The following is a 25,972-nucleotide window of genomic DNA, read 5'->3' as shown; positions in this document are numbered from 1 at the left end:
CCCGCGCACCACAACAAAGAGTAGCCCCCGCTCGCCGCAACTAGAGAAAGCCCACATGCAACAACGAAGACCCAACACAGCCAAAAATAAATAAATAAAATAAATTAATTTTAGAAAGAAAAAGAAGAATCTCTCCTGTAGCTCAACATAATTGGAAGCATCCCAAAAAGGGAATTTGGGGAAATGTAGTTCAATCTAAGTGAGTACAAAGCCACCATTACAAAGCCACCACAGTACTCCCCTTGTCAACTTGCACATACACATCTCCTTAAACCATACTTAATCTCCAAATAGAGCAACAAAGTCATGCTTTTACCTAAAATTAACCGCAATTTACCATCCAAGACTTCCCCTGGTAGTTGTGAGCCAGAGTTCCAAATTAGTTCCATCAGACAGATCCTGCCAGTACAATGTTGTCTAGACGGGGAGACAGACATTCCTGCTGTTTCGTACTCCATCATCTTCCAAGAATGCTCCTGAAGTTTCTTTTTGGGGTGATGAAAATGCTCTAAAATTGAGTGTGGTGGTGGTTGTACATACCTGTGAATACACTAAAAATTATTATTTTGTGGTTTTTTTAAAAATTTTATTGAAGTATAGTTGATTTCCAATGTCATGTTAGTTTCAGGTGTACAACACAGTGATTCAGATATATATATATGTATTTATTTATTTATGTACATATATATATACACACACATATATATATATATACACATATTCTTTTTCAGATTCTTTTCCCTTATAGGTTATTATTAAATATTGAGTATAGTTCCCTGTGCTATCCAGTAGGTCCTTGGTGGTTATCTATTTTATATATAGTAGTGTTATACTAAAAATTCTTGACTTATATACTTTAAAGATGTGAATTGTATGACAAGTGAATTATATTACAATAAACCTGTTACCAAAAAAAAAAAAAAAAAAAAACAGAAAAATGTTGCTCTTTCCATGAAGGAAGGAGTTCAATGTAATCAATCAGCCATGGTCCACCTGGTTGATTCTCTTGAGGAATGAATGGTGCCGTAGCAGGGGTTCAGTGATGGTCTCTGCTGCTGGCAGATGGGGCACGTATCAGTGGCAGGAGCCAGATCAGCCTTGGCGAGTGGAAGTTCTTGTTGCTGAGCCTGTGTACAACCTCCATCGCTGCCACCTTGGCCACACTGTTTATGAACTTATTGGGCAAATACAGGAGTCACTGGAGAAAGTGGCTGACTGGTGTCCACAGAGTGGGTTACCCTAAAGTAACCCACAGTGTGGGTTATTCCTAAAATTTTATTTTCTGAGGTCACTCTTCGTTGAGCATTCACACGGGACACAAATATCTTCCCACTCTGTAGAGATCTATCCACATACCTCTTCACCAGACTCTGTAGCAGTCTCTGACCATCTAGCCGAGAACCATTAGTCCCAACATGTGAATTGATGTACAGCCATGTTTCTGGACGTCTCTCCTTCCAATCAAAATGGACAACCAGATGCACTGCTCAAATTTCTGTCCACTGGGAAAATTTCCCTTTACCCCAGTCCTTCGGGGATGTCCCAGAATGGGGCTATAGTGATATGGCTGTCCAGTTGTGGGTGGTACCTGCGTGTCCTGCAGAACTATATGTAAACCAGGTCTGAGCTTTTTCTTCCTCAATCAGCTGGTCACAGGGAACTCCCCATGAGCCATCGGTCTTGTCTGAGAGACAGAAGACAATGAATCACGAATAAGGGATCTGGACATCCGAGCAACTTCCACATACGTGTGCTTCAGGACCTGCTAGAGCCCAGTCTTGCATAAACCACTTCCACGGAGTTCTGCTGTGGGTGCCCAATGTTATGGCTTGTTGGGTCAGACAACACACAGTTAATGATGGGTAGCTCAGATTGCATGGTATCTTGGTGCCCGTGGTCAAGTGTTCAGTCTCTACCAAAGCCCAGTAGAAAGCCAAACACTGTTTCTCAAAAGCAGAGTAATTATTTTCAAAGAATGACATAACTTTCTTCCAAATCCTGGAGGTCTACACAGTGATTCCCCAGCTGGGAGCTGCCGTAGTCTCCAACGGCATCCCTATCTACCACTGACACATCAAGCACCACCGTATCAGCCTGAATCTGTGACAGAACTTTCTCTTGTTCTGGATCCCGCTCAAAACTGGCAGCTTTTCAGGTCGCTCAGTGAATGAATCACAGCGCACGAGGTATGTGTTGTTTCCAAAATCCAAAGGGGCTCCGCAGGTCTGTGCCTCTCTCTGAATGTTAGGAGGGGCTGGGTGCAGCGACTCTTCCTTCCCCATCAACATGCCTCAAATCACTGGACCCCAAGAACTTTCAGTGAGGTGACAGGCCCCTGAATTTTTGTGAGTGGGATTGGCTTCCCATCCTCTGGCATGCGAGTGTCTTACAAATGTGGCTAACGGGGTTGCTACTTCTCCCTCATCAGATCCAATCCTCATAATATCATCCACGTAAGGGAGCAGCATGAGGTCCTGTGGAAAAGGAAGGTAAGGTTAATCCAGACCATATGATGACACAGGGCTGAAGCACTGATATACCTCTGAGGGGGGACAGGGAAGGTGTATTGCTGGCTTTGCCAGCTGAAAAGAAACTTCTTCTGATGTCCTTTACTAACAGATATAGATTAAAAAGCATTTTCCAGATCGATAACTACATACCAGGTCCCAGGAGATGTGTTAATGGCTCCAGCAACAAAACCCCCTTTGGAACAGCAGCTGCAATTGGAGTCACCACCTGATTAAGTTTATGATGAGTCACTGTCATTCTTCAAAGACCCATTTATCTTCTTCACTGGCCAAATAGGCAATTTGAACGGGGTTGCAGTAGGAGTCAGTACCCCTGCATCTTTCAAGTCCTTGATGGTGACGCCAATCTCTGCAATCCCTCCAACAATGTGGTATTGAGAGTTCTAGTGGCTCCTACTTGCCTTTTCCTATGATAAAATCCCTCATCCATGGGTCAGGGAACCAATGTTGGGATTCTTCTAGTTGCTCAAGATGTCTATTTCAATGATGCATTTCAGCATTGAAGAAATATCCAGGGGCTTCCCTGGTGGCACAGGGGTTGAGAGTCCGCCCGCCGATGCAGGGGACACGGGTTCGTGCCCCGGTCTGGGAAGATCCCACATGCTGCGGAGCGGCTGGGCCCGTGAGCCATGGCCGCTGAGCCTGTGCATCCGGAGCCTGTACTCCGCAACGGGAGAGGCCGCGGCAGTGAGAGGCCCGCGTACCACAAAAAAAAAAAAAAAAAAAAAAGAAAAGAAATATCCAGAAGGTGTATTCAGGGACCGATTAGGCCTTTTGTGAGACAGAACTTCCCCAAAACTCCATTGATCACCTGACCTCCATAGCCCTACTCTGACTAGTGAACCTCAGTGATGTTTTGGAATTCCAGGAATTAGAGTCAGTTCAGACGCTGTGTCCAGTAATCGTTGGAAAGTCTGACTATTTCCCTTTCCCCTTTGCACAATCACGGGGTGAATGGCCACAAGTCTCTTTGGAGAAGTCTGGGAGGAAGATTAACAGCATACTTTTTTGGCAGTGTAACAGGGTCCTTCCTCAAGGAACCTGGCCTCTCCTTTAATCAAGGGCTCAAGCATGGAAGTGATTGAGGGTCCATGACTCTCTGTTTTGAGCATTCTGGTCAGGCTTCCATTCGCCAGACCCAGAGCTCATTCACTTATTCAGTTCAAGCAAGACTTCAGTAGGCTTCCCATCTACTGCCATGATAAACTAGTGAATGCTAAAGATCTGCGAGTCACACTATGCTCGTTACTGTTTTGGCTTCACTATCCACTATGGTAACTATGCCCATCTTATCTCTGGCATATGAGTGCCACCAGGATCCCTGCCGCCTCTGGGTTCCTGCATGCCTATTGCATTTAGAGATCCCAATTAATCGTAGCCATTTCCGCTAGAATTTCTGACCTACAGAGAAGCACCATCACAGAGCTCTTCCAGGATGCTCAGGCTCTCCCTCATGAATCTATTTCTGATAGCTACAGTGAAAATTGCCTCCCCCTGACCCTCCTGGTGAAGGAGGGGTCAGCAAACTGCAGCCCAGCAGCCAACTCTAGCCCTCAGGGCTGTTTTGGTATGACCCACAGGCTAAAAAGGGTTTGTACATTTTTAATGGAAATTGAAATCAAAAGAAGAATATTCTGTGCCACTTAAAAAAATGATATGAACTGCGGATTTCAGCGATCGTAAATAAACTTGTATTGGAACACAGCCACGCTCCTCCATTTACAGATGGTCTTTGGCTGCCTTCCGGCTATGACGGGAGAATTGAATAGTCACAACGGACACTGGCCTGTGAAACCTAAAATGTGTACTATCTGGCCTTTTACAGAAAAGGTTTGCTGACTCATGCTCGGCAGGTTACCAAGGAACTTCTGACATTTCCACCCAGGATAGGCCACCTTTGGGAACATACATCAGTCAAATAACCAAGTAAACCGTCAGAGCCATCCCTTAGCCCCTCTACCTCAACCACTGAATCCAGAATCTCTGTTTAGTGGACCAATGTCAATAAACTTGACCTGACCCACTTTGTATTCTTCCACCTTGATTCATCACTCTTAAGACCCATTTCCATACATATGCCCCAGTTTTCTCTTGATATAAATTGGCAAACAGAAACTGGCAATTGTTTTGGTATTACATCGCACCTCCTCATGGGTCATGTTTTTTTTTTTTTTTTTTTGCAGTACGCGGGCCTCTAACTGTTGTGGCCTCTTCCGTTGCGGAGCACAGGCTCCGGACGCGCAGGTCCAGCGGCCATGACTCACGGGTCCAACCGCTCCATGGCATGTGGGATCTTCCCGGACCGGGGCACGAACCCGTGTCCCCTGCATCGGCAGGCAGACTCTCAACCCCTGCGCCACCAGGGAAGCCCATGGGTCATGTTTTGTACCTCAGCCTTTGGTTTCTGTTGAGACTTGAGTCTAGTTAGAGGTGTTGGAAGCGAGAAAAGGGAGTAGGTTCTGACGAGGATCAGCAGTGCCTTGCAGGGAAACTGAGGCCACTATAGCAGGGGTGCAGACTGCTGCTTTGGGCAAAGAAGATGGCAAAATTCAGGGGTTTGAGGTACCCAGCCTTATTAGAATCTCGTCATACATCCTAATCCCAATTTTCAGGATCCTAGTCCTTCCCAATCAATGCCCTAACTTTAACAAAAAAGACCCCATGAGGTTGGAAGTTCAGTTTGTGTTGTAATTCAGCCACTCACAGGATCGGACTTTGAGCTTGGTCTTCAGAACTCTTGGCCCGGTGACCATGAGAAATAAGTTTCAGTGTAGTCACAGAAGCTTTCGAGTCTCTTATACAGGTCTTGACTGGGAATTTGAAGCTCTGAGCTCATCATTTTCTCTCCCCCATGTTTTCCAGCACAGTTAGAAACAATCAACCGATCCAGCACGCTCCTTCGTTTTACTGAAATGTTTCATGGAAGTAAATGCTTGGTCACCCAGAACCTTCCCTCCTATAGAACTGATTCAGGAAGCTACAGGTCACGATCTGAGTAACTGTTCTGCCACTTCATGCTATGGATTTTCAGTGTCCCCTTTACCTCTGGAAACAGGGTCATTAATGACTTCAAATCTGATTAGATCAGAGAACCAATTCCAGAAAAAACCAAAACTCATCCTTAAGAGTCTGTTCTTCTAAGAGTCTGCCCACTCTTAGACCCAATTCTATATCAGCAAAGCAGAACCACTGATACACACACACACACGATGTGTTACAGGGATTTGCCCTTTCCCCATTGTGGGAGCTGGGTAAGCTGTCTCTGTAAGGCTGTTGTCTCTGTACTTGATGCTGAAACTTGAAATCCACAGGCCAGAAGTCAGGAAGGGCAGACGGATGTAAAGCCAGGGAGAGCAAGAACAATCTGGAAGCCACGAGGGTGGACTGAACCCCATCATTCTTTATTTTTTTTTAATTTATTTTATTAAAGTATAGTTGATTTACAAAGTTGCGTTATTTCTGCTGTACAGCAAAGTGACTCGGTAATACATATATATTCTTTTTCATATTCTTTTCCATCATGGTTTATCACAGGATATTGACTATAGTTCCCCGTGCTATACAGTAGGACTTTGTTGTTTATCCAGTCTATATATAACAGTTTGCATCTGCTAATCCCAAACTCCCGACCTTCCCTCCCCCAACCCCTCCCCTTTGGCAACCACAAGTCTGTTCTCTATGTCTGTGAGTCTATTTCTGTTTTGTAGATAAGTTCATTTGAGTCCTATTTTAGATTCCACATATAAGTGATATCACATGCTGTCTTTCTCTGTCTGACTTATTTCACTTAGTATGATAATCTCTAGGTCCATCCATGTTGCTGCAAATGGCATTATTTCATTTTTCTTTATGGTTGAGTAATACTCCATTGTATATATACCACATCTTGTTTATCCATTCATCTGTCGATGGGCATTTAGGCTGCTTCCACGTCTTGGCTATTGTAAATAGTGCTGCTCTGAACATTGGGGTGCATGTATCTTTTCAAATGATAGTATTGTTCAGGTATATGCCCAGGAGTGGGATGGCTGGATCATACGGCAGCTCTATTTTTAGTTTTTTGAGGAACCTCCATACTGTTTTCCATAGAGGCTGCACCCATGTACATTCCCACCAACAGTGTAGGAAGTGAACCCCGTCATTCTTGTCACCTTTGACCTTGATGGTGCGGGTGTCCAGTGGAGTTGAGGGTCCCGATCACAGGGCTAAGCACGCACCTGGCCCAGGAGTTGGAGAAGCTGAAGATGGATCCAGGGGAAGCTGGAGCATTTGCTGGCCCGGTTGTTGCCTGACGCCAACGAGACGAGTGGGCAGATAAGTGACAACTGGTGTGAGCCACAAAACGGCTGTTGCTCTAATCTCCACCCAGAAACCCTCCCACTAGAACATCTCTCGTGGCCCACCCTACCCGGAAGCACACGGGGAAGGGGAGGACTCTGGGAAATGTAGGTTAACCTCACCAAGTGGACACATCACAAAGCCACTCAGAGGGCGTTTCAAATCCTGTTTAATCTCCCACCAGCAGGAGCCGGAGTTCATTCACTCACCAGCCCCTTCAGAAGCAGCACCCCTGCCTGAAGTAAGCATTTGGAGGACGCTCCCGACGCCCCGAGAAAAGCACAATCTAGCCTCATATGAGCAAAGCAGATTTCTTCCAGTTACTGTGATTTGGCCTTAATTCTTCCAGAACAAGAACCTTGTCAGTATCGTACTCAGGAGCCTGGCTGCATGGGAAGAACCACTGCATTAGCTATTGGCAAGAAATCTCACCCCTGATGTAAGAGTGGAGGAAGAGGCTTCAGTTCAGACACTACGCAGCAGAAAAAGGTGTCGTGCTAGAAGGGGTTTGGGCAGCAGATAACAGCCTTTGGGGAGCCCTGGGGCACTAGTGGAGAGGTTTCTGAGTGTCTTTTCCAAGTCTGAGATCCAGTGTTGCTGTCCCCTGGAGGTCTCGGCAGACTCCAGTCTTAAGAATTACCTTCTCTTCTTGTATTTGAATTAAAATTGCTTGAGCTCCCATCCCTTGACTTGGGAGAAGCTCAGCATCCTCCTCACCATATCCACAAATTCCTCCAGGCTATCACTTTCCCTGGCGGTATTCAGAGTGTTGCAGACTCAGCCAAAAGACTACATTTCCCAGTTTCTTTTTGCAGATAGCAGTGGCCAATCAGAAGTAAGTAGAAGTCTTTGGGAAGGGATCCTGAAAAGTCTCTTTAAAAGGAGCTGACTCATCAGTGGTGAGTGGGCAAATAAGTGACAACCAATGTGAGCCAGAAAATGGCTGCTGCTCTAATATCCATCCAGCAACCCTCCCACTAGAATGTCTTTCGTGGCCCACCCTAACCAGAAGCACACGGGGAAGGGGAGGACTCTGGGAAATGTAGTTGCCAAGTGGTTAACCCTGCCTTTTTCTTTTGCTCTTGCTTTTTCCCCTGGAATGTGGCATGATGGCTGAGGCTCCTGCAGCCATTTTGTGACCTTGAGGATTACAGCCACATTCTAAGGATGGCAGATCAGTAAGTCAGTAGGAGCCTGGTCTCTCATGACATCAAGGGACCCCTTCCCCAGCCTTGGACTACATGCTTCAGAGTTCTGTTACGTGAGAGAGAAATAAATCACCTTGCTTACATCACTGTTGTTTCTGGCTTATGTCTCTTGCAGTTGAATACGGTTTCTGCTTCTGCAATTCTTGCTATGTGAGATAATTAACTTCCTTTGTGGCAAGCTATATTACTGTTCACGAACTATATCACAGTTCCCTCCCTATAAGAAGGTTGTAGTTTCCTGCTCTCTTGAACTCAACTGTAGCCATGTGATTTCCTTTGGCCAATGAAATCTCAGCAGAAATAATAAGTGTCCCTTCCTGGCAGAGGCTACAAGAGTCAATATGTGTTTCATCTTATTCTCTTTTCTTTCTGTCAATGATAAGCAGGAATATTTCCGTAATAGCTTCTCCATCATCTTAGGTTACATCATAGCTCTTGGCTGACCCATGATGGACATGCAGTGTGAGTGAGAAACCAATATTTGTTGTTGTAAGCCACTTAGATTTTATTGTTTATTACTGTCATATTTAAGCAAAAATGGGCTGGCTTGATACAGGGAATTAGGGACTGACAAGCTCTTTGACTAAGGCTAGTGGCAAAGAAAGAAAAGAAAAGAAAAAAAAAGGCTAGTGGAATGGGCTCTAGGTTAAGACTTTGTAGATGATTCCCAGAACATGATTGTAAGGAGAAACTCATCCCTCCTCCTGTGCATTTCTGCTTTACCCTCTCACTACTGCCACGCTCACAACACTTCTGATACCAGATGCGTGGCGGGGGGGGTTTCCCACACCAAGCAGTTCTCTGTGACACCAGCTGGATGTCCTACAGTTCAATTCAGTTCTGACACTAACCAGAATTAGTGCAGACACCACAGGTTAAGGGCTCAGTCCCACAAGACTGCCCCCCACTTCAGATGCCAATCACTAGCAGGGCCCCAGGTCATCCACAACTTGTGTCCAACTTGGTTACAATTGGAGGTTCCCATGACTCCCCCCAAACCTTGGATTCGATTGTTTCCCAGAATAGCTCACAGAACTCAGGGAAACACTACACTGACCAGTTTATCATATAATAAAGGATGTGATAAAGGATACAGGTAAACAGCCAGATGAAGAAGTTCATAAGGCAAGATCTGGAAGGGTCCTGAGCATAGGAGCCTCTGTCCCCCTGGAGTTGGGGTGCATCACCCTCCTGGTATGTAGATGTGCTCACCAACGTGGAAGTTCTCTGAACCCCATAATTTTGGGATTTTTATAGAGGTTACTTCATCATGTAGGCATGGTCAACCATTAACTCAATTTCCAGCCCCTCTCTCCTTCCCGGAAGGTAAGGAGTGGGGCTGAAAATTCCAAGCTTCTAACCGTGCCTTGGTCTTTTTGGTGACCAGCCCCCATCCAGAAGCCCACCAGGCATTGCTTCATTAGAACAAAAGACACTCCTATCAGCCAGGAAATTCCAAGGGATTTCGGAGCTCCACATCAGGAACTGGGATCAGAGACCAAATATTAGAATGAAAGATGCTCCTAATGTAATTTCCTATCGTTTAGGAAATTACAAGGGTTTTAGGAAGTGTGTGCCAGGAACTGGGAGCAAAACCAAATATAAATATATATGTATTTTTTTTTTCTCATTTCACAATGACCAAACTGACCCACCTGGGGAGCTTCTCCCTCCACCCCAATCAAGAGGACCCATTGTACATGGCATCTTCAGAATCTTGTAGCTCTATCTCTGATCCAGGACCCGGAAGTCATCGCAGCCCAGGACATAACTGCCCTTTTGGTTTCCAGTCTGCTGTGTTTTGTGTTGAGGTATAATTCACATGTAGTAAAGTACACAAACCTTAAGTGTACAGTTCAGCCAGCTCTGGCCAATATATACATTCAATTAATCTGCATCACTGTCAGGGCACAGAACATTTCAATCCTTCAAGAAAGTTCCCTCATGTCCCTTCTCCATCAACCTCTTGCTCTCATAGTAAAGGCAACATGATAGTAGTAGAGGCAACTATTATCCTGACTTCTATCACCATCAATTAGCTTTGCTTATTCCAGAATTTCATATAAGTGGAATTATACAGTGTGTGCTCTCTTGTACCTGGTTCCTTTCACTCGGGATAATGCTTCTGAGATTCATTCATGCTGTCGTGTGTACCAGTCATTCTTCTTTTTATCGCTGAGTAGTATTCCATCGCACAAGTATGCCACAGTTTGTATCCACTCACCTATGCTGATGGATATTTAGATCGTTTCCTGTCCTTCGCTATTACAAATACTGCTGCTATAAACACTTGTGTAGTACAAGTCTTTTCTGGACATCTGGTTTCCTTTCTCTTGGATAGATATTTAAGACCTGAACTGCTGGATCATAGGTTAAGTGTACATTTACCCTTTTAAAGAACGGATAGCTTTCGAAAGTGACTGTACTGATTTACACTCCAATTTACAGCAACGTATGAAGGTTCCACTTGCTCCACATCCTCTGCAGCATTTGGTATTGGTAGTCTTTCTAATTTTAGCCATTCTGTGTGTGGTGGTGTCTCATTCTCGTTTTCATTTACTTTTTGCTCATAACTAGTGATGTTGAGCATCTTTTCATGTGTTTATTGGCCATTTAGATATCGTTTGTGTGTGTGTGTGCATAACTGCCTCTTAATGCCCACGAAGCTAGCGACTGGACACTGGAACCGTGCGGTCCCAAACTCATCACCTCGGCAACCCTACTTGTCAGCAGAAAGCAGCCAGTAGAGCAGAGGATGATCTCTCTGGCTTTCCAATTTCATACGTGGGCCTCTAATTAGCAGAGTTGAATCTGCATCCAGAACTCCATATCAAGGGCATCTTTGAAAAACAGTATCAGCTTTTTCATCTCTACCCCATGGGAAGATGGAATGAGGGGGGAGTGGACGCCCAGCACCAGTTCCCCAGTTATGATGAAGTGGGTCAGCACTGCCCTAGTTCTGCCTTGGAGGCTGTCAGGCATGCTCGTGTGTTGGTGATTCCTCAAGTTCAGGCTTTGCTCCAGTGGTGGCATGCGAAATGGTTTTAGGCCCCAAACAATATTAACTCACATTGAATTGCATCACGAGAGTAAATTGCTTTTTGAATATCATTTAATCCATCAAATGATATGAGGGAGGAAGACTCTGTTTAGTAAAGAGATGGCTGGCTTTTGTGCTCAGCTCCTGGAAGGTAATCTCGAAGCCCCTGGAATGTCCTGCCTGAAAAGAGTGTCTTTCTTTACCTGGAGGACTTGGGCCAGCCTAGATAGTTTTTAACAATGGGATTTATGGTAGGGCCTTTGGGTCACAGGTATCAGCCCCAGAGGGGCTGGAAAGTAAGGTGACCACGTGGGTGGTCAGTCATGTCTTTGTGACTGAGCTCCAATAAAAACTTTGGACACCAAAGCTTGTGGGAGCTGCCCTGGTTGGCAGTACTCCATGTGCACTGTCACACATTGTTGCCAGAAGATAGCACTGTCCACAGCTCCACTAGGAGAGGACAACTGGGGGTTTCATGTCTGGAACACTCCTAGACTCTGCCCTATGTGTCTCTTTTCTTGGTTAATCCTAATCTGGTTCCCTTCACTGTAGGGAACTGTAAAACACTGTATTTCACTGTAATAGACCATAACTGTGAGAATAATGACTTTCAGTGAGTTCTGTGAGTCCTTTTAGTGAATTATCAAACCCAAGGGTGGTCTTGGGCACACTCAGTCTTATAGTTGGCATCAGAAGTGAGGGTGCTTTTGGGCCTCCCAAACTCTGTGGTGTCTTTGGGCGGTAAGGAAACAATCACAGCCCTGACACCTGATGCTCTCCTCCAACAGAGCAGACTCTGGCCTCCAGCTCAGAGCCCTCAGCCAGCAACTCAGTATCCAGCTCGAATGCAGTCTGTCTTTCTCCTTGCTTGTCTTCATTGGATTTATCTCTATGGCTATCTTCTATCTACATCAAGCAGTACTAGGTCTCCACATACGATTGTGCCTTTTAAAATAAATGTATTTAAGTTAAAAAGGGAGCTGATTTTTTAAAAAGTGAATAATAATAGTACAGGCAGGATGAAAATACAGCAAAACTTGTGAAGAGCATGCGTGATGATTGAAGTTTGGGAAATACTAGAGACATCTTCCACATACTCCTGTGGCCATCCAGCCAGGGGGCAAACGTGGCTGCCAGCACTTCCTGTTCTGAGAAAGAACCTTAGTTCCTTCGCTGTGACAACCATATGTGACAAGCATATATGTGACAAGCATATCTCCCTCTCCCCAGTGCTTTTCAATATGTTTAAAAAGTGACCTGCAGTATGAAATCTGTTTTACACCATCATCATTAGTTGAGCCACATGAAATTGTTTTTATAGGTCAAAAAAATTTGAATAGTGACAATTTCATATTTAATTTATATTTCAATTTAATAGAGATAACACATTACACATGAATATATACATATATGTGTAATATATGATAGATAGGTAGATAGATAGATGAATGATATTCCCTCCTGATTGGTTAAGTATCTGTTCTGATTCGTAGGTGGGGAGTGCCAATCAAAAAATATTTTTCGTATCCCTCCATATGTATATTATATATATATCATGTATGATGTATATCACATAGATAGTATACATATATTATACATAATACATGTCACATATACAATATATTGCATAAAATATATGTATTTGTTTCATTGAATTTATCTTCTTGGCTATCTTCTATTTATATGAAGCAGTATTGCTTTTCCATATATCATTGTGCCTTTTTTGGGGGGGTTTATTTTGGCCACGCCATGCAGCATGCAGGATCTTAGTTCCCTAGGCCAGGGATCTAACCTGTGCCCCCTGCAGTGGAAGTGTGGGGTTTTAACCACTGGGCCACCAGGGAAGGCCCCCTCACTGTGCCTTTTTAAATATATTTATTTAAGTTAAAAAGGGTGTTGTCTCTTAAAAAATGAATAATAATACAGGTGGGATAAAAATGGGGCAAAAATTGAGAAAAGAATCTATCTACAATGTCATATTATTTGTGATATATTCTGATATTTTATTTTCTGTTTTGTTACTTCTTTTTCTTGTTTTTTTTTAATGCTACTCACAGCCCACTAGATCGATTTTGTAACCCCGGGAACAGGCTATGACCTGAAGTTTGTGAAACATCGTTATGCAACCGCCTTGAACAGGACCTTGTCTCTTGGCTTTGGCATGATGACCCTTGACCCTGAGCAGAGGTCCCCAGCCCAGGCCCTGCACTTCAGAGGGCCTGCTCCCACCTCATCTGGTTGAGTCCCTCCCCACGGGCTGCAGAACCTAAGGGCTTTCGGGAGCCTGTGCCCCTTCTCAGCCACGCTCTGGGCCCCCAGGACCCTGGAATTCCCCGCCCAGGCTACTCTGAGCCCACTCCAGGGCCTGCGTGGCTTTCTTTGTGGGCACAGCCCTAAGACCAAGAGGCAACCAGGGGTGTGGATGGACCTTGGATGTGCAGGGTGGGGTGTCCACACTCACATGCTGAGGGACCCAGAGTGGGAAAAAAGAGGGTCACCGTGGGCCTGGGCCCTCCCTCTGTGCTTGCCCGGTTAGCAGTGTTGCCTCTCAGTGTCAGGGGTGAGCTGGCTTTGGACACCAGGCTCTGCACAAGGACCAGGCCAGGGGTCTCGATCTGCCATGGGTGGAATCCAACACTGACCCTCCCATTGGCCAGATTCCCCTGCGGCCCGCCCCTGCCCCCATCCTTCCCACCTCATCCAGGCTGGCTTCGTTCACTGCGGCCCCCAGCTTGGCTTTGGAGTCTGTGACTCCCTCACTTTACTCCTGGGGTCCCTGCCCCAGCCACTGCTGCTTTCTTCCACTCCCCGTTCAGGAATGATCAGAGACCATGGCGCAAAGACCACAGCGCTTTACTTCTTGTCGGAACAGAATGGATAAACGGGGAGCCAGTCAGCCTTCAGGGAGGGCAGGGCTGGGAGAGTAGCGGGCTCAGGCCACCAGTTCCGGCTCTGGCTCCATCCACGTCCTACCTCTCAGGCTGGGCTTTGTTGACTAGTCTGTAGGTCCTTCGAGGGGAGGGAGGAGGCCAGGCACGGTGAGCCGGCGGGGGCTCAGTCTCGGGGTGCCCATCGGGTCATCAGCGCCCACTTCCAACGGACTCATCTGTCATGACTCCGGCATAACCGGGGCAACTGCCTACACTTGCCACCTGTAGGTGAAGGAAATGGTTCAGTCATGAGTCGGAACAATATCGATTATTGCGGTGATCTGGGTGACGGAGGACGAGCCTCCCCTCGGGAGGCTCCAAGGCAACTCTGAGCAAGTGACAAGAAGCTGATGGGGGAAGAGCTGGTGCAAAGGTCCGCAGGGGGGACCTCCCCCCACCCCTACGCAGAGGAGCCTAGCTTGTGTGTCATTTATGTGTTCAGCAAACATTTATTGTGCACCTACTCTGTGCCAGGCAGTGACCTAGGCACTGGGAACACAGTTGGGAGCAAGAATGGATAAAATCCCTGCCCTAGTAGAGCTTTCTAGTGCGGGAGACCGACAATGAGAAAAAGAACTAAGTCAAGTGCACATACAGTGATGTGTCAGACAGTGGTGCATGCTGGGAAGAAAAATAAAACAAGGAAGGATGCAGGGAGACCCAGGAGCTGAGGGCATCCTCATGGCAGTGACTAGAGGGGCCTCAATGAGGAGGTGAGGGGGGAGCCACATGGACATATGGAGGAAGGGTGTTCCAGGCATAAGGAACAGTCAATGCAAAGGCCCTGAGGCAGAAGTAGACAGGTGGGGTTAAGGGAGAGCAGAAAGGCCAGGGGGCTGGGCCAAAGCAAATGAGGGGGATCTTAGAAAACAAAGGGGACTTCAGAAAACAGCCCTCTCCCATCTCCTGGCTGCCACCCTTACCTACACCTCCCTGTCCCTCTAGACTCACCTCCTACCCCTCTCCTGCTCACACTGCCCCAGCCACCCTAGCCTCTTCCCGTGGTTATTGCAACACGCTAAGCTCATTCCTGCGTCTGGGACTTTGCACTTGCTGCTCCCTCTACCTGTTTTTAAAAATCATCTTCCTTATCAGAATCCATTCTGATTTTACCTCTTTAGAGGGAGTACCTCTCCCCATCCTTCTCAATCCATCTTTATTTTCCTCCTGGTAATTCTCTTTTCCTGTACCTCTGCTCCACTCTGTTCATTAATGTGTTGAGCTGTTTATTGTCATCCCCCCACCAGCTGTGAGTTCTCCGAGGGTGGGGACCAGGGCCCCCAGCATCACAGCACAGGCTGGGCACAGAGTAGGTGCTCACAAATGTCACTGGAACAGTTTATGGCCCCAGAGCTAACATATAGGCTCTGCCCTCACACAGACCTGGGTCCAGTCATTCCCTGATTTTTCTATGCTGTGTGACCTTGGACAAACTTCTCAACTCTCTGAGCCTCACTTTTCCCACAGGGGAGAGAACAGGGTCTGGCACTAAGTCAGGATCTATAAGCACAAGTTGAACAACTGAGGCAACAGTGCTTGACTCCCTGATTCAACAGGATCAGACACGCATCAGCGATCTCTTTTTAATTCTATCAGTGTTCCGTCTCCCACCTTAAAGCAAAAAGCTGAGGCTGTGCCCATTTTCCTGATAAGGAAGTTGGACAAGAGAGGTCACTCATAAAACTTGGCGTGGGTTGTACAGCTTAACTGAGAGCTTGCAAACTGGTTGCCCTCGTGTTTTACTTAATCTGTAACTTTTTTTTTTTTTTGCGGTACGTGGTCTTCTCACTGTTGTGGCCTCTCCCGTTGCAAAGCACAGGCTCCAGACGCGCAGGCCCAGTGGCCATGGCTCACGGGCCCAGCCGCTCCGCGGCATGTGGGATCTTCCCAGACCGGGGCACGAACCCGTGTCCCCTGCATCGGCAGGCGGACTCTCAACCCCTGCGCCACCAGGGAAGCCCCTTAATCTGTAACATTTTTTAAACTTCTTAAAAAATTAGTTTCTCCACTTGTTAATCTCCCTTTGCCCCCCTTCCCTGCTCGACACTGGGCCCTGGGAGGCTGACTTGAGAGGCCGCAGCCCACAGGCCCTGGAGGGAGAGAGGAGGGCAGGAGGAGAGAGAGGCTGAGGTATCCGATCCCCTCGACCCCTGCCCCGCTCCCTCCCGGTGGGCTTACCAGGAGGCACGGCTGGAAACCTCTCTCTGAAGCCACAGTTCCTGCCTGGGGCCCCCTCCTCCACTTCCATCTCTCATCAGGCCCTGGCGCAGCCATTACCACTCCTCACTCATGCAGCCCGGGGCCATCAAAGCTTCCCGCTATTGCTAATCCTGGGAAGCTGCATTCCCCTGCCACCGCTGTGTGAACAAGCGCAGGCTAGCCTGCTGGAGAAGACCACCAGGTGAAGAACTGAGGTGCCCATAGAAGCAGAGCTCCCTGCTGACCCGCGGCTGACCTCAGACACGTGAATAAATCCAGCTGCAACCAGAAGAACCATCCAGCTGAGCCCAGCCTAAGTTTCCAAATTGCGGAATTGAGAACTCAGTAAATGGTTATCATTTTAAGCCACTGAACTCTGGCGAGGCTTATATGGATATGCCTCCTTTAAAACAACCTTGCTCAGGGGCCTTCAAGAACCTACCCTCCGTCAGAGTCCAAGCCAAGGCCTCCTCCCTCCCAGTCCTGATGCCCCTCCCCCCCAACCCCCGTTCTCACTGGTGAGGATGACGATGCCGGTGATGAACAGCATGGCTGCCACCAGCAGGCCCCGTTTCCGGAGGGTGCCCTCATCTGCAGAGAGAGAAATGGAAGCGTGTGGCGAGAGGGGCCTGCACCCTCCTCTCCCCACAGCCTCCCATGGGTAACTTACCATAGGAGAAGGGGTCGTCCTCGCTTGAACCTGGAGGGGACAGAAGGGAGCAAAGGTTTGTGGAGTGAATCGGTGAGTGAGAGTCAGAGTCAGAGCAGAGACACCTGGGTTTCAGCCTTGGTGCACTTAGAGCAAAACTGAAGTCCTTACTCAGCACACAGTCTGGTTCCCTTCACCTCTAACCTTTTCTCCTCACTTGCCCCCCTCACTTACTGGACTCCACCCCCACCCCCCCCACCCCCGCTGGTGACCATGCAGACCCTTTCTCACCCCAGGGCCTTTGCACTGGCTGCTCCTGCTGCCTGAAGCTCCCTTCCCCAGGTGGCCACATGGCTCCCCCTCAGCTCCTTCTCAGTGAGGTCTCCCTGGCCCTTTACAGAAAATACTCTCCAGTCGTTCTCTCACCCTAACCCTGCTTCATTTTTCTTTTTTATTCCTTTTTTTCTTCGTTTTTCTTGATAGCAGCTTAAAACCACCTCATATATAGTTATTATGATTCTTATTTATTGTCTCTCTCTCCCCATGAAAACCTTTCCTTCATTAGGGAAGAGATTTTTGTCTGTCTCATTCGCTGCTGTACCCCTGGCACCTAGAGCAGTGCCCGGCACACAATAAATGCTCAATGAATATTGCTTGAATGAACGAATGAACTCTCTATATGACCCGTGGGTGTATCATTTCCATCTGTTCACTGGGGTTGGCTGGACAGGAAGTGGAAGATAAGACCAGGAGGGGAAGAATCAAGGTGCCCCTGCAAACTGAGCTCCCTGCTGACCCCAACCTGATCTCCAGTGCACAGGTTAAGTCCAGCTGAGACCAGAGAAGCACCCAGCCAAGCCCAGACTAAACTTCTAAGCTGCAAACCTGAGAGCTACATACATGGTTGTCTTTTTTTTTTTTTTTTTTTTTTTTTTGGCTGCGTCCGGTCTTAGTTGCGGCATGTGGGATCTTCACTGTGGCATGCAGGCTCTTTTAGCTGCGACACGTGGGCTCTTTTAGTTGTGGCATGCGGGAACTAGTTCCCTGACCAGGGATTAAACTTGGCCCCCTGCGTTGGGAGCACCAAGTCTTAACCCCTGGCCCACCAGGTAAGTCCCTAAATGATTGTCATTATTAGCCATTGGGTTTGGGGGTCGTCGGCATGCAGCACTCACTTATGCATTCATTCATCTATTCAGACATTTCTTGTGTGTCTACCCTGTGCCCACCCACAAGAACACCAGCCCTGAAGTCAGGTATTCGCCCGACCCCTGTTTACTGAGCACTATTCTGTGCTGGGCAGTACTGAGGCGCTAAAAACACACAGTGAGTAGGAGATAGCCTGTGTCCAGTCTGAGAAGGGAGCTACTGACCAGTCTGCTGGAGGGCGGGGTCCGTCCTGACGTTTTTGCTTGGGAGTTGAGTCTTGGGGGGCGTGGGGCCTTGAGTGGAATCAGCAGAGAGAGTGGCCAGAAGATGGTGGAGGGCAGGAGTGAGCCGTGGAGGGAAACAAAAGACAACTGAACGTCTGCGTCTGGGAGAAGCCCCTCTCCCACGCCTACCTTCAGGGCACAGGCCAGGTATCCCCGCCTCCCACCCACAGAGGCAGCCAGGAGTGGCAGGTATGGAAATACTGCAATAAGCCTGCACCCCCCGATTAGGACCAACAGCTCCGACTCCCGAGGAACCCCTGGCTCCTCTCCTAGGACCTCCCGGACCACCCCGTGATCAGGAATAAAGGGTCACATCTGTCAGAGCCACACAGGGGCCTCCAGAACCCTGACCCAGTTACAGAGCCTGGAGATGCTTGTTAGAAAACACGTTGAATTTTGCCTCTGCTCCCAGACCAGAAACACCAGCGGGTTCCTCTCTTTAAAAAAAAAAAAATTCAATACCCAAGGGAAGACCTGCCGCTCTGGCACTGAGAAATGTCCTCAGTGAGGCGGCCATCCCTGCCTGATGCCCCGGTGTGAAGTCAGCATGCAGAGAAGCTGTCTCATGACCTGGCTCCCCAGGCCAGCCTCAGCACCTCGTTCCCTAAATAGGAACCGATTACGAGATGTTCAGGAAAAGTTCTTCCAAGAAAAGGGATGAGCCAGATCCAGGGTAAAGATGGAGGGACCACAGGACATGTAATAAAACACAGCCTCAGTGGTATGTGGTGCTCATGCCCCGCCCCCCGGCCACTCCGGTGTGTGGGAACCTGGGCTCAAATTCTGGTTCTGCCACTTTGCACTGTGTGGCCTAGGGCCAGCCAAGTAACCTTTCTGGGCCTCAGTTCCCTTCCCTGTAAAATGGGGTACTGACAGCTCCTCCCACATAGGGTAGCTGTCAGCAGTGAACGAGTGACCACGTGAAAGCTTAGCACAGTGGGTCCCGCATGGAGCAAACCCTTAGCATGCTGTTGCTATTGTCTACCTGGCTCTCACTCCTCCCTTCTTCTGGCAACAGTCCCCTTTCTTTGGGGGGAAATGTTCCTGCTTCCCCAGACCATCTGGGTCTCCTGTTGTAACCCAGCCACAAGGGGGAGCATGTGACCCAGTCTCACCTTTCCCTACCTTTCAAATTCCAAGTAGGGCTTTTGAATGGACGCTAGGTGACGGAAGTTCTGAGCTGGCCATCTCCTTGCCAGGTGGAAAACAAGCTCCAGTGCAAGAGAGACAAAGATGAAGAAGGGAGAGAGGCTCTGGGGGCGCTGGGCTCAGCAGTGCCTTTTACCACTTGGCTCCTTGACCCCCCTCGACCCAGTTGAATTTCCATCACGTACAACCAGGAACAAGGAATACCACATAGGGTAACCCAGGTCAGCAAGGAGTCAGAGTGAGTGAATCCAGAGATGTGAAGATGTTTTCTCATTTGGAAAATGTGGAAACAGCTGCTACACCCCCAAACCCCACTGTTGTACAAAATAAAATAAGCTCCCTTCCCCAAGACACCGTATTCCCATCTGTTGTAAAATTGTTTTAATAGACAGATTCTTTCAGAAGGAGATGCTTTACTGCCATCACTGGGAAGTTGTAACAATGATAAAAAAATCTACAAGCAGAATGGTGTGACCTTCTAGGTAGTGCTCTTGTGCAGTGCCCAGTCTGAGCAACCATGCATTCAACTCAGCCTGGGAGTGGCCTAACCTATAGTACTTTCCAGTGGGGGCTGCCTCTCAAATACGGATCATCACACAGGCATTAGAGACCCCCTATTACCTTTATTTTTGCTCATCCCCCTTTCCCACGCCTCTGGTAACATTAACTCCCTTGTCCTGAGGGGAGCCACCTCTTCCCTGACTCTTGGTCTATGCAGATCACACATGGGGCACAGACTCAGGGCCTGACCAGTCAGAGCTGTTCATTTCCCGGGCTCCCATTGGTCAGACATAGGCACATAACCCCAGCTGGGCCAATGAGAGTCAACTCTAGGCCTTTCAGCTAGAGATGCACTCTAGCTGCTGAGTTTGTAGCCTAAACTTAGAGCTACGGGACCACCTTTGTCACTAAGAGGGGAAAAGCCGCTTGAGAATGAAGAAAACAGAGCTGAGAGAGGAAGCAAGTCAGTCATGATGACAGTGCTTGAGTCCAGCTGGCCTGAAATTGGTGCCTCTGTACTTTACAGAGCGTATATCGCTAATACATCTTTTTTTTTTTTTTCCAGTTGGGTTTTCCGAGTTTTGCAACTGAACAGCTCCTGCTCTAACATTAAGAAGATCTACACCAAGGAAACACCTACAGGTACATTTCCCGCACCAGCCCTTTGAAGGGATCTGAATAAAGAGGGGTCCTGAGTCTACCAAGTTTGGAAAACGCTGCAAACTAGATGCTCCCTCTTGGGATGTCTGCTACAAACAAGCTTTATTACAACTCCGAGAAGTCCTGCCAGATAGAAACGTGTTTAACTTTAACTCAGAGTTTCCCGAATACCTTTGACCGCAAACCGAGAAAATTTTTTTGAAAAATGTATTAATTCCCCAAACAGGTGCTCTGAGAAACGTACTCAGGGAAATGCCGACCTAGATGGAGAATTAAACACAACTCGTATGTTGCTGTTCTAGTCCCAGGCTCTACCTTGCGTCCTGCTCTTGTCTGTCCCCGGACCTGGTGTTAGAAGCACATCCATTTCCGTCGGTTGCTGGGTGTGGATCTCCATCTGGTTCGGGGTTGCTTCTACTCAGGTTGGAAGAGAAAGGAGGGGAGGGTAAGAAAGAAGCGAATCAGGGACCTGCAGAAAGCAGCAAGGGGCCCTCTCCCCTCCTCAAGTTGGCAAAAATCAAAGACATCCATGTACAGGTGCTGCTGTGGGGATGAGAGAGGGGGACTCTCTCACGCGCCGCTGGTGGCAGGGCAAATCAGTGTGCCTTTGCCCCACCGTGTCGTGGGTAAACTTCAGAGCCAGGTTCCTGGACCCTCATCCTAGCCGTGTCACTGACTTTCGGTGACACCTTGGGTGAGTTACTCTGAGCCTCCTGTAAAGCGAAGCTAATGCTCATTTCTACCTCAGAGGGTTTGTGTGAGGATTGAATGAGTGAATGAGGGTGAAGTATTTAGAACCATGACCGGCACTTAATTTGTGCTATACGTGCTCAAGGAGGAGGGGACAGGCTTGCTCACTGCGGCACTGCAAGCAACAAGAAGCACTGGAAGCAACCAATGTGCTCATCAAGATGGGCATGGCTTCATCAGCTGTGCACCGGCACCCTGCAGAATGCCACGCAGTGAAAAAGACCCACATGGATGCTTCTATAGGACCGTGGGAAGAGCTTCCAAACACATTATTGCATGGGGAAGAAAAGCAAGTTGCTGAACAACAGTCATACAGTACCCTTAAGCTCCCACAACGACACCTCCCAATTAGTATGTTTTCCCCAGTTAATACACACGTGATGCAGTATCACTGGGGAACTACTCCCAATGTAACACTAACGGTGGGGACCTCTCAGAGAGGGAGAAGAGAATGAGAATGGGGAGTGGATGAAGGGATTTCATCTTACCTGCAATATTCTTTTTATTTCCAAGGAGAACGTGTTTATGTACCACGAAACATTAATGGACAAAACTGGTGAACACTTTTTGAATGCTGTTATATTCCAAGAAAGGGTGAAAGAAATGATTTGAAAATTCAAAAAAGGAAAAAGATAAAGAGATAAAAGGAAGAAAATGAAGGGGTTGGCATACAGGGAGTTTCTGGGGTGTCTGCAAAGCTCTATTCCTTGACCTGGCTCATGGTTACATGGGTTCAACTTAGAGTAATTTAAGTTGTACACTTATGGTTTTTATATTTTTCTATAGGCATGTTATTTTTCATGATTTCAAACAACTTTTACAAGAAGTGAATGGAGTTAGCTGGCTGCCCCACGACAAAGTAAACCTGGGGATTCAGCACTGGGGGACTGAAATGGGTAATCAAGGACCCAGAGTGTCAGAGGAAGAGGGGCAACAATGTCTGTCCCAGGCCCACCTCCCCACCCTCTGCCCTGCCCAACTCATTACCAGCCTGCAGGGTTGAAGTCTGAGGCGTGGGCTGGAGTTCTGGTTGGACGGTGTCTGGAGTCCGGAAACAGGAAGAGAAAAGAGAGAAGATGCAGAGAAGGTGCATGGCTGGAGGTACAGGGGGATTTCCATAGCAACTCAAATTTGATGTCATGGAAACGAATTAATCCACCCATTTGCTAACTGCCCAGATGGGATGCCAGTATCTCCCTGGCCTCAGGCCCTCCCCTCCCACAGATGTCTTTTCCCCTACTCAGCACACACCCGCGTCTGGTAAGAGCCCCCTGAACTTCCTTTGGGGAACCATCCTTCCCTGACTGTCAGTCCACTTGGTTCAATGGGCCTGGCACCAGCCCTGTTGGAGGTTAAACACGAGACCCGGGTCTGGCCAATGAGTTTTCTATGCCTGTGGCCACAATGATCCGCTCACAGGTGGGTGTGTGACCTGAGCCTGGTCACTGACACTCAGCTCTGGGGCATCTGCTGGATCGGGGAAGGGGAAATTCTCTTTCCTCTGGATTCTTAGCAGGTAGGATAGAAGCTCCAGGTCTCTATGGGCCATCTTTGCTCCATAAAAGGAGAATCTGCCTGAAAATGAAGCCATCACAGAGAAAACAGAACCGGGAGATGGAGACACGTTCCTGATAGCATAATCTGAGCCTAGACGGAGCCATGCCTGAAGGTTTACCCCTGGACTTTTCAGTTACACAAATCCAAACAATCCCGTTTGGTCCAAGTTGGAGGTTTTTGTTGCCATTGTTATTTGCAATGACAGGATCTTGACAGACTGTCCCTCTTTCCTCACCTGGGGCTGGAGTCAGGGCATGAACGTTCTCAGTGACTGGGTCTGCTAGAGTAATGGATGTGGCCTCCTCCAATGTCTGTCCTGGGAAGTCAAGGATGAGAAGTCAGGGAGGAGCCTCTGGTCCCCCTTCTCTCACCGAAACCCCTACCCTGCCCTCCCTCCTGAAACTTTGGGGGATAACCAGGAAGTCCTGTCTGCTGGCGGAGCAGCAGACAGATGTGTGATCAGCTTTGGTGGAAGTGTTTTAAGAAATGCTAATACCCCAGCACCCGACCTGCACCTGCATCTCCGTACCATCCTTGTGGGGTGAGAGAGGCAGTTTAGCCTAGGAGCCCAGGTGCTAGACTCAGCCAGGGCCCTGATCTCAAAATCTGTTCCCAATAACTTCCTTGCTGTGTGTCCTGGAGCAAGTGAAGCCCCTCTCTGAGCCTCGGCTGCCTCATCTGCAAAGTGGGGATAATACTTGAATCTACTACTCAGGACCGTAGAGAGGGTGAAATGAGATGGAGGTCTCCCGCACTGCTTAACATGCAGTCAGTGCTGGATAGAGCCACTGTCCCCCACCCTGGCCCAGCCTCCCTGCTCTCCCTCCTGGACCATCACACAACCTCCTCCCTGGTCTCCCTGCTCCCATCCCGCCCCTACAGTCTGCTCCCCACACACAGCCAGAGGGAGCCTGTGAACCCCTGAGTCAGATCAGGGCCCTCCTCTGGCTGCATCTCACTCCTAGTAAGAGCCAAAGTCCTCACCTGGCCCATAAGTCCCCCCTCCACCCGGTCCCCTGTCACCTCTCTGACCTCTCCTCTTACCACCCTGCCCCTTCCCACCCTAACCCTAACCCAAACCCGAACCTGAACCCTGGCCTGCCTGCTGTCACTCACATTCTCCAGACAGCACTCGTTCCTTACATACCTGCTTGGCTTGTTCCCTCCTCTCCTTCAAGTGTCTGCCCAAATGTCACCTTCTGGTGAGGTCTTACCTGATCACCCTATTTAAACAATCCTCATTTCTCTCCTCTGTTTTTCTCTATAGCACTTTTCACCTTCTAGCATACTATATAATTTACTGATGTGTCAGTTACTGTGTGTCTTTCCAACTAGAATGTGAGCTCCTGTTTTATGCAATTGCTGTTTCCCCAGTGCCTAGAATAGAATCTGCTCAGTGAACGCTTGTTGAATGACTGAATGAACACAGGAAACCCATTTCATCAAAGAGAAATGGGGCAGCTTCAGTGCAGAGTTTGCTCTGGGTTCCAGGGTTGTAGCCCAGCCCCTCCACTCGCTAGCCTCTGGCACAGGGCACTTTCCTTCACTGAGCCTCAGTTTCCTCATCTGTAAAATGGTCATGACAACAGCATCACAGAGTAGAGCTGGAGCTGAAACAAGCACCTGTCGTGTAGAAAGCACCTGCAAAGGCCCCCCACAGGGACTGCCTTCAGAAAACACTTCTCAGGTAAGGGTGAGACATCTCCTGGACTGGCTGGCCCCAGCTCACCCTTTTCCCTAATCATATATCACCCGGGGATCCCAGGGAGCTGCTCTGCTGTGAGTCCGGCGTTCCTGGCTGCCAAGTAGGAAACCGACACCCACCTCCCCGCCAAATCAAACTCCGTTGAGTCCTTCTTGGAGGTGAAATGGAGGATGCTCAGCAGGACAGGCCCTGGCCAGACTCGTTGGAAGCGGCCACCCAGGTCTGAGGTACCTAAACAGGGTGTAACCTTGGCCCCCTTACTGGGGCCCCCACTTCCTGGTGCCAGCTCAGGAGGGGACTGAGGACACAGGACAGAGCGTCCAAATTCACCAGCCGTCCACCCAGCAACACATGCACCCGGAGCGGGGCTGAGGGCTCTGCAGCAGGGTGGAGTCAGGGCTGGGCCTTACCTCTGGTGGGGAGAATCAGGCCAACGAAGACCAGGAGACACAGGCGACCAAAGGGCGACATCTAGAGCAAGCCAGAGCGGGGGTCAGCCATGATGTCAGTGAGGCAGGCCCAGGGCAACCCGCGGGGACCCTGCAGCCCCCTTCCTTACCCTGAGCAGGCACCTCTGGCTTCAGAGACCCCTGCCAGGGTCTTTGGCTGCGGGAAGGAGGGCCAGGGGGAGGGTCTCAGAAGTGGGGATCGCCAGCAGTCGCTCCCTCTTTCCCTCTGCAGGTCCCCAAAGAAAACAAGAAGCATCAGACTAAAGCAGGCTTCAAGTAGCAGCCACTGCACGGGGCTGAGGCAGAGAAGCACTCAAGGGCTAGACAGGACTGACCGTGCAGGGCGAGGGGAGGGATCTGGGGCACCGGAGGAGATCTGAGGACCTCGGTCCCTCCCTCCGGGGCAGTCCTCAGAGCAGAGGAGTCAGCTAGGAGGGGGAAAGAGGAAGAGTGAGTAATGTGCTCCTGATCTCAGAGGAAAAAGTGAGCTGGTGTTAGGGGCCTCCCTGCAGGGACAATAGAGCAGGATGCTGGGCAGATCTGGGAGGGTGAGAGGGATGGAGGCGAGCTGGGGAGACTGAGGCAGGAGGAGAGAAGCAATGCCGCACGCGGAGGTACTGGGGAGCCGGAGGGACAGGGAGCATGCATGGGGGGGGGGCGCGGAGAGGCGCCAAGAAGATCGCTCTCTACCCACCTGAGCCCGGCCCCTGGGCAGAGGGGAGCGGACGGAGGAAGATCGGAGGAGAGACTCACGTCAGAGCTGGTGGTCCCGAGCCGCCGGCAGCCTCGTGCGGAGAGGGCAGCTGCAGTGGCTGAGTCCAGGCGGAGGGTGTGGCCAGGGGAGCGCTGGCGGGCGGGGACCGAGACGGGCTCAGT

At 48.9% G+C, this 25,972-nt stretch overlaps 1 protein-coding gene and 1 long non-coding RNA gene across 2 annotated transcripts in view; one reads left to right on the top strand and one right to left on the bottom strand.

Annotated features, from left to right (window-relative positions):
- The window catches only part of LOC307179446, a 50,414-nt gene extending 28,557 nt beyond the window's left edge, over window positions 1–21,857 (top strand). The window contains exon 3 of the long non-coding RNA XR_013825391.1: window positions 20,541–21,857. This is a non-coding gene — a long non-coding RNA (uncharacterized lncRNA). The remainder of the gene's footprint in view (window positions 1–20,540) is intronic.
- FXYD5 (FXYD domain containing ion transport regulator 5) lies at window positions 16,289–25,965 on the bottom strand. The gene is made up of 9 exons (XM_079908600.1): window positions 25,791–25,965; window positions 25,207–25,322; window positions 25,058–25,118; window positions 23,178–23,258; window positions 22,373–22,426; window positions 20,951–21,049; window positions 18,266–18,334; window positions 16,914–16,943; window positions 16,289–16,834 (listed from the first exon to the last, which is right to left on the bottom strand). Exons 3-9 carry the CDS (start codon window positions 25,116–25,118, stop codon window positions 16,692–16,694), a joined length of 537 nt encoding a protein of 178 aa, XP_079764726.1. The 5' UTR covers window positions 25,207–25,322; window positions 25,791–25,965; the 3' UTR covers window positions 16,289–16,691.
- Window positions 25,966–25,972: the final 7 nt, after the last annotated feature.

Source organism: Stenella coeruleoalba (assembly GCF_951394435.1).
Source record: "Stenella coeruleoalba genome assembly, chromosome: 20".
Classification (NCBI taxonomy): domain Eukaryota; kingdom Metazoa; phylum Chordata; class Mammalia; order Artiodactyla; family Delphinidae; genus Stenella; species Stenella coeruleoalba.
Note: the sequence above shows the minus strand (reverse complement) of the source record. Positions and strands in the feature narration are given on the sequence as shown.

Excerpts from the sequence above, each read along its gene's own strand:
- FXYD5 (XM_079908600.1), bottom strand. The coding sequence starts at position 25,118 with ATGTCGCCCTTTGGTCGCCTGTGTCTCCTGGTCTTCGTTGGCCTGATT. Across the intron at positions 21,050-22,372 it reads GACTTCAACCCTGCAGGCTG|AAGCAACCCCGAACCAGATG; the intron begins GTAATGAGTTGG and ends CAACCTGAGTAG. Across the intron at positions 18,335-20,950 it reads AGACAAGAGCAGGACGCAAG|GCCCCACGCCCCCCAAGACT; the intron begins GTAGAGCCTGGG and ends ATTCCACTCAAG.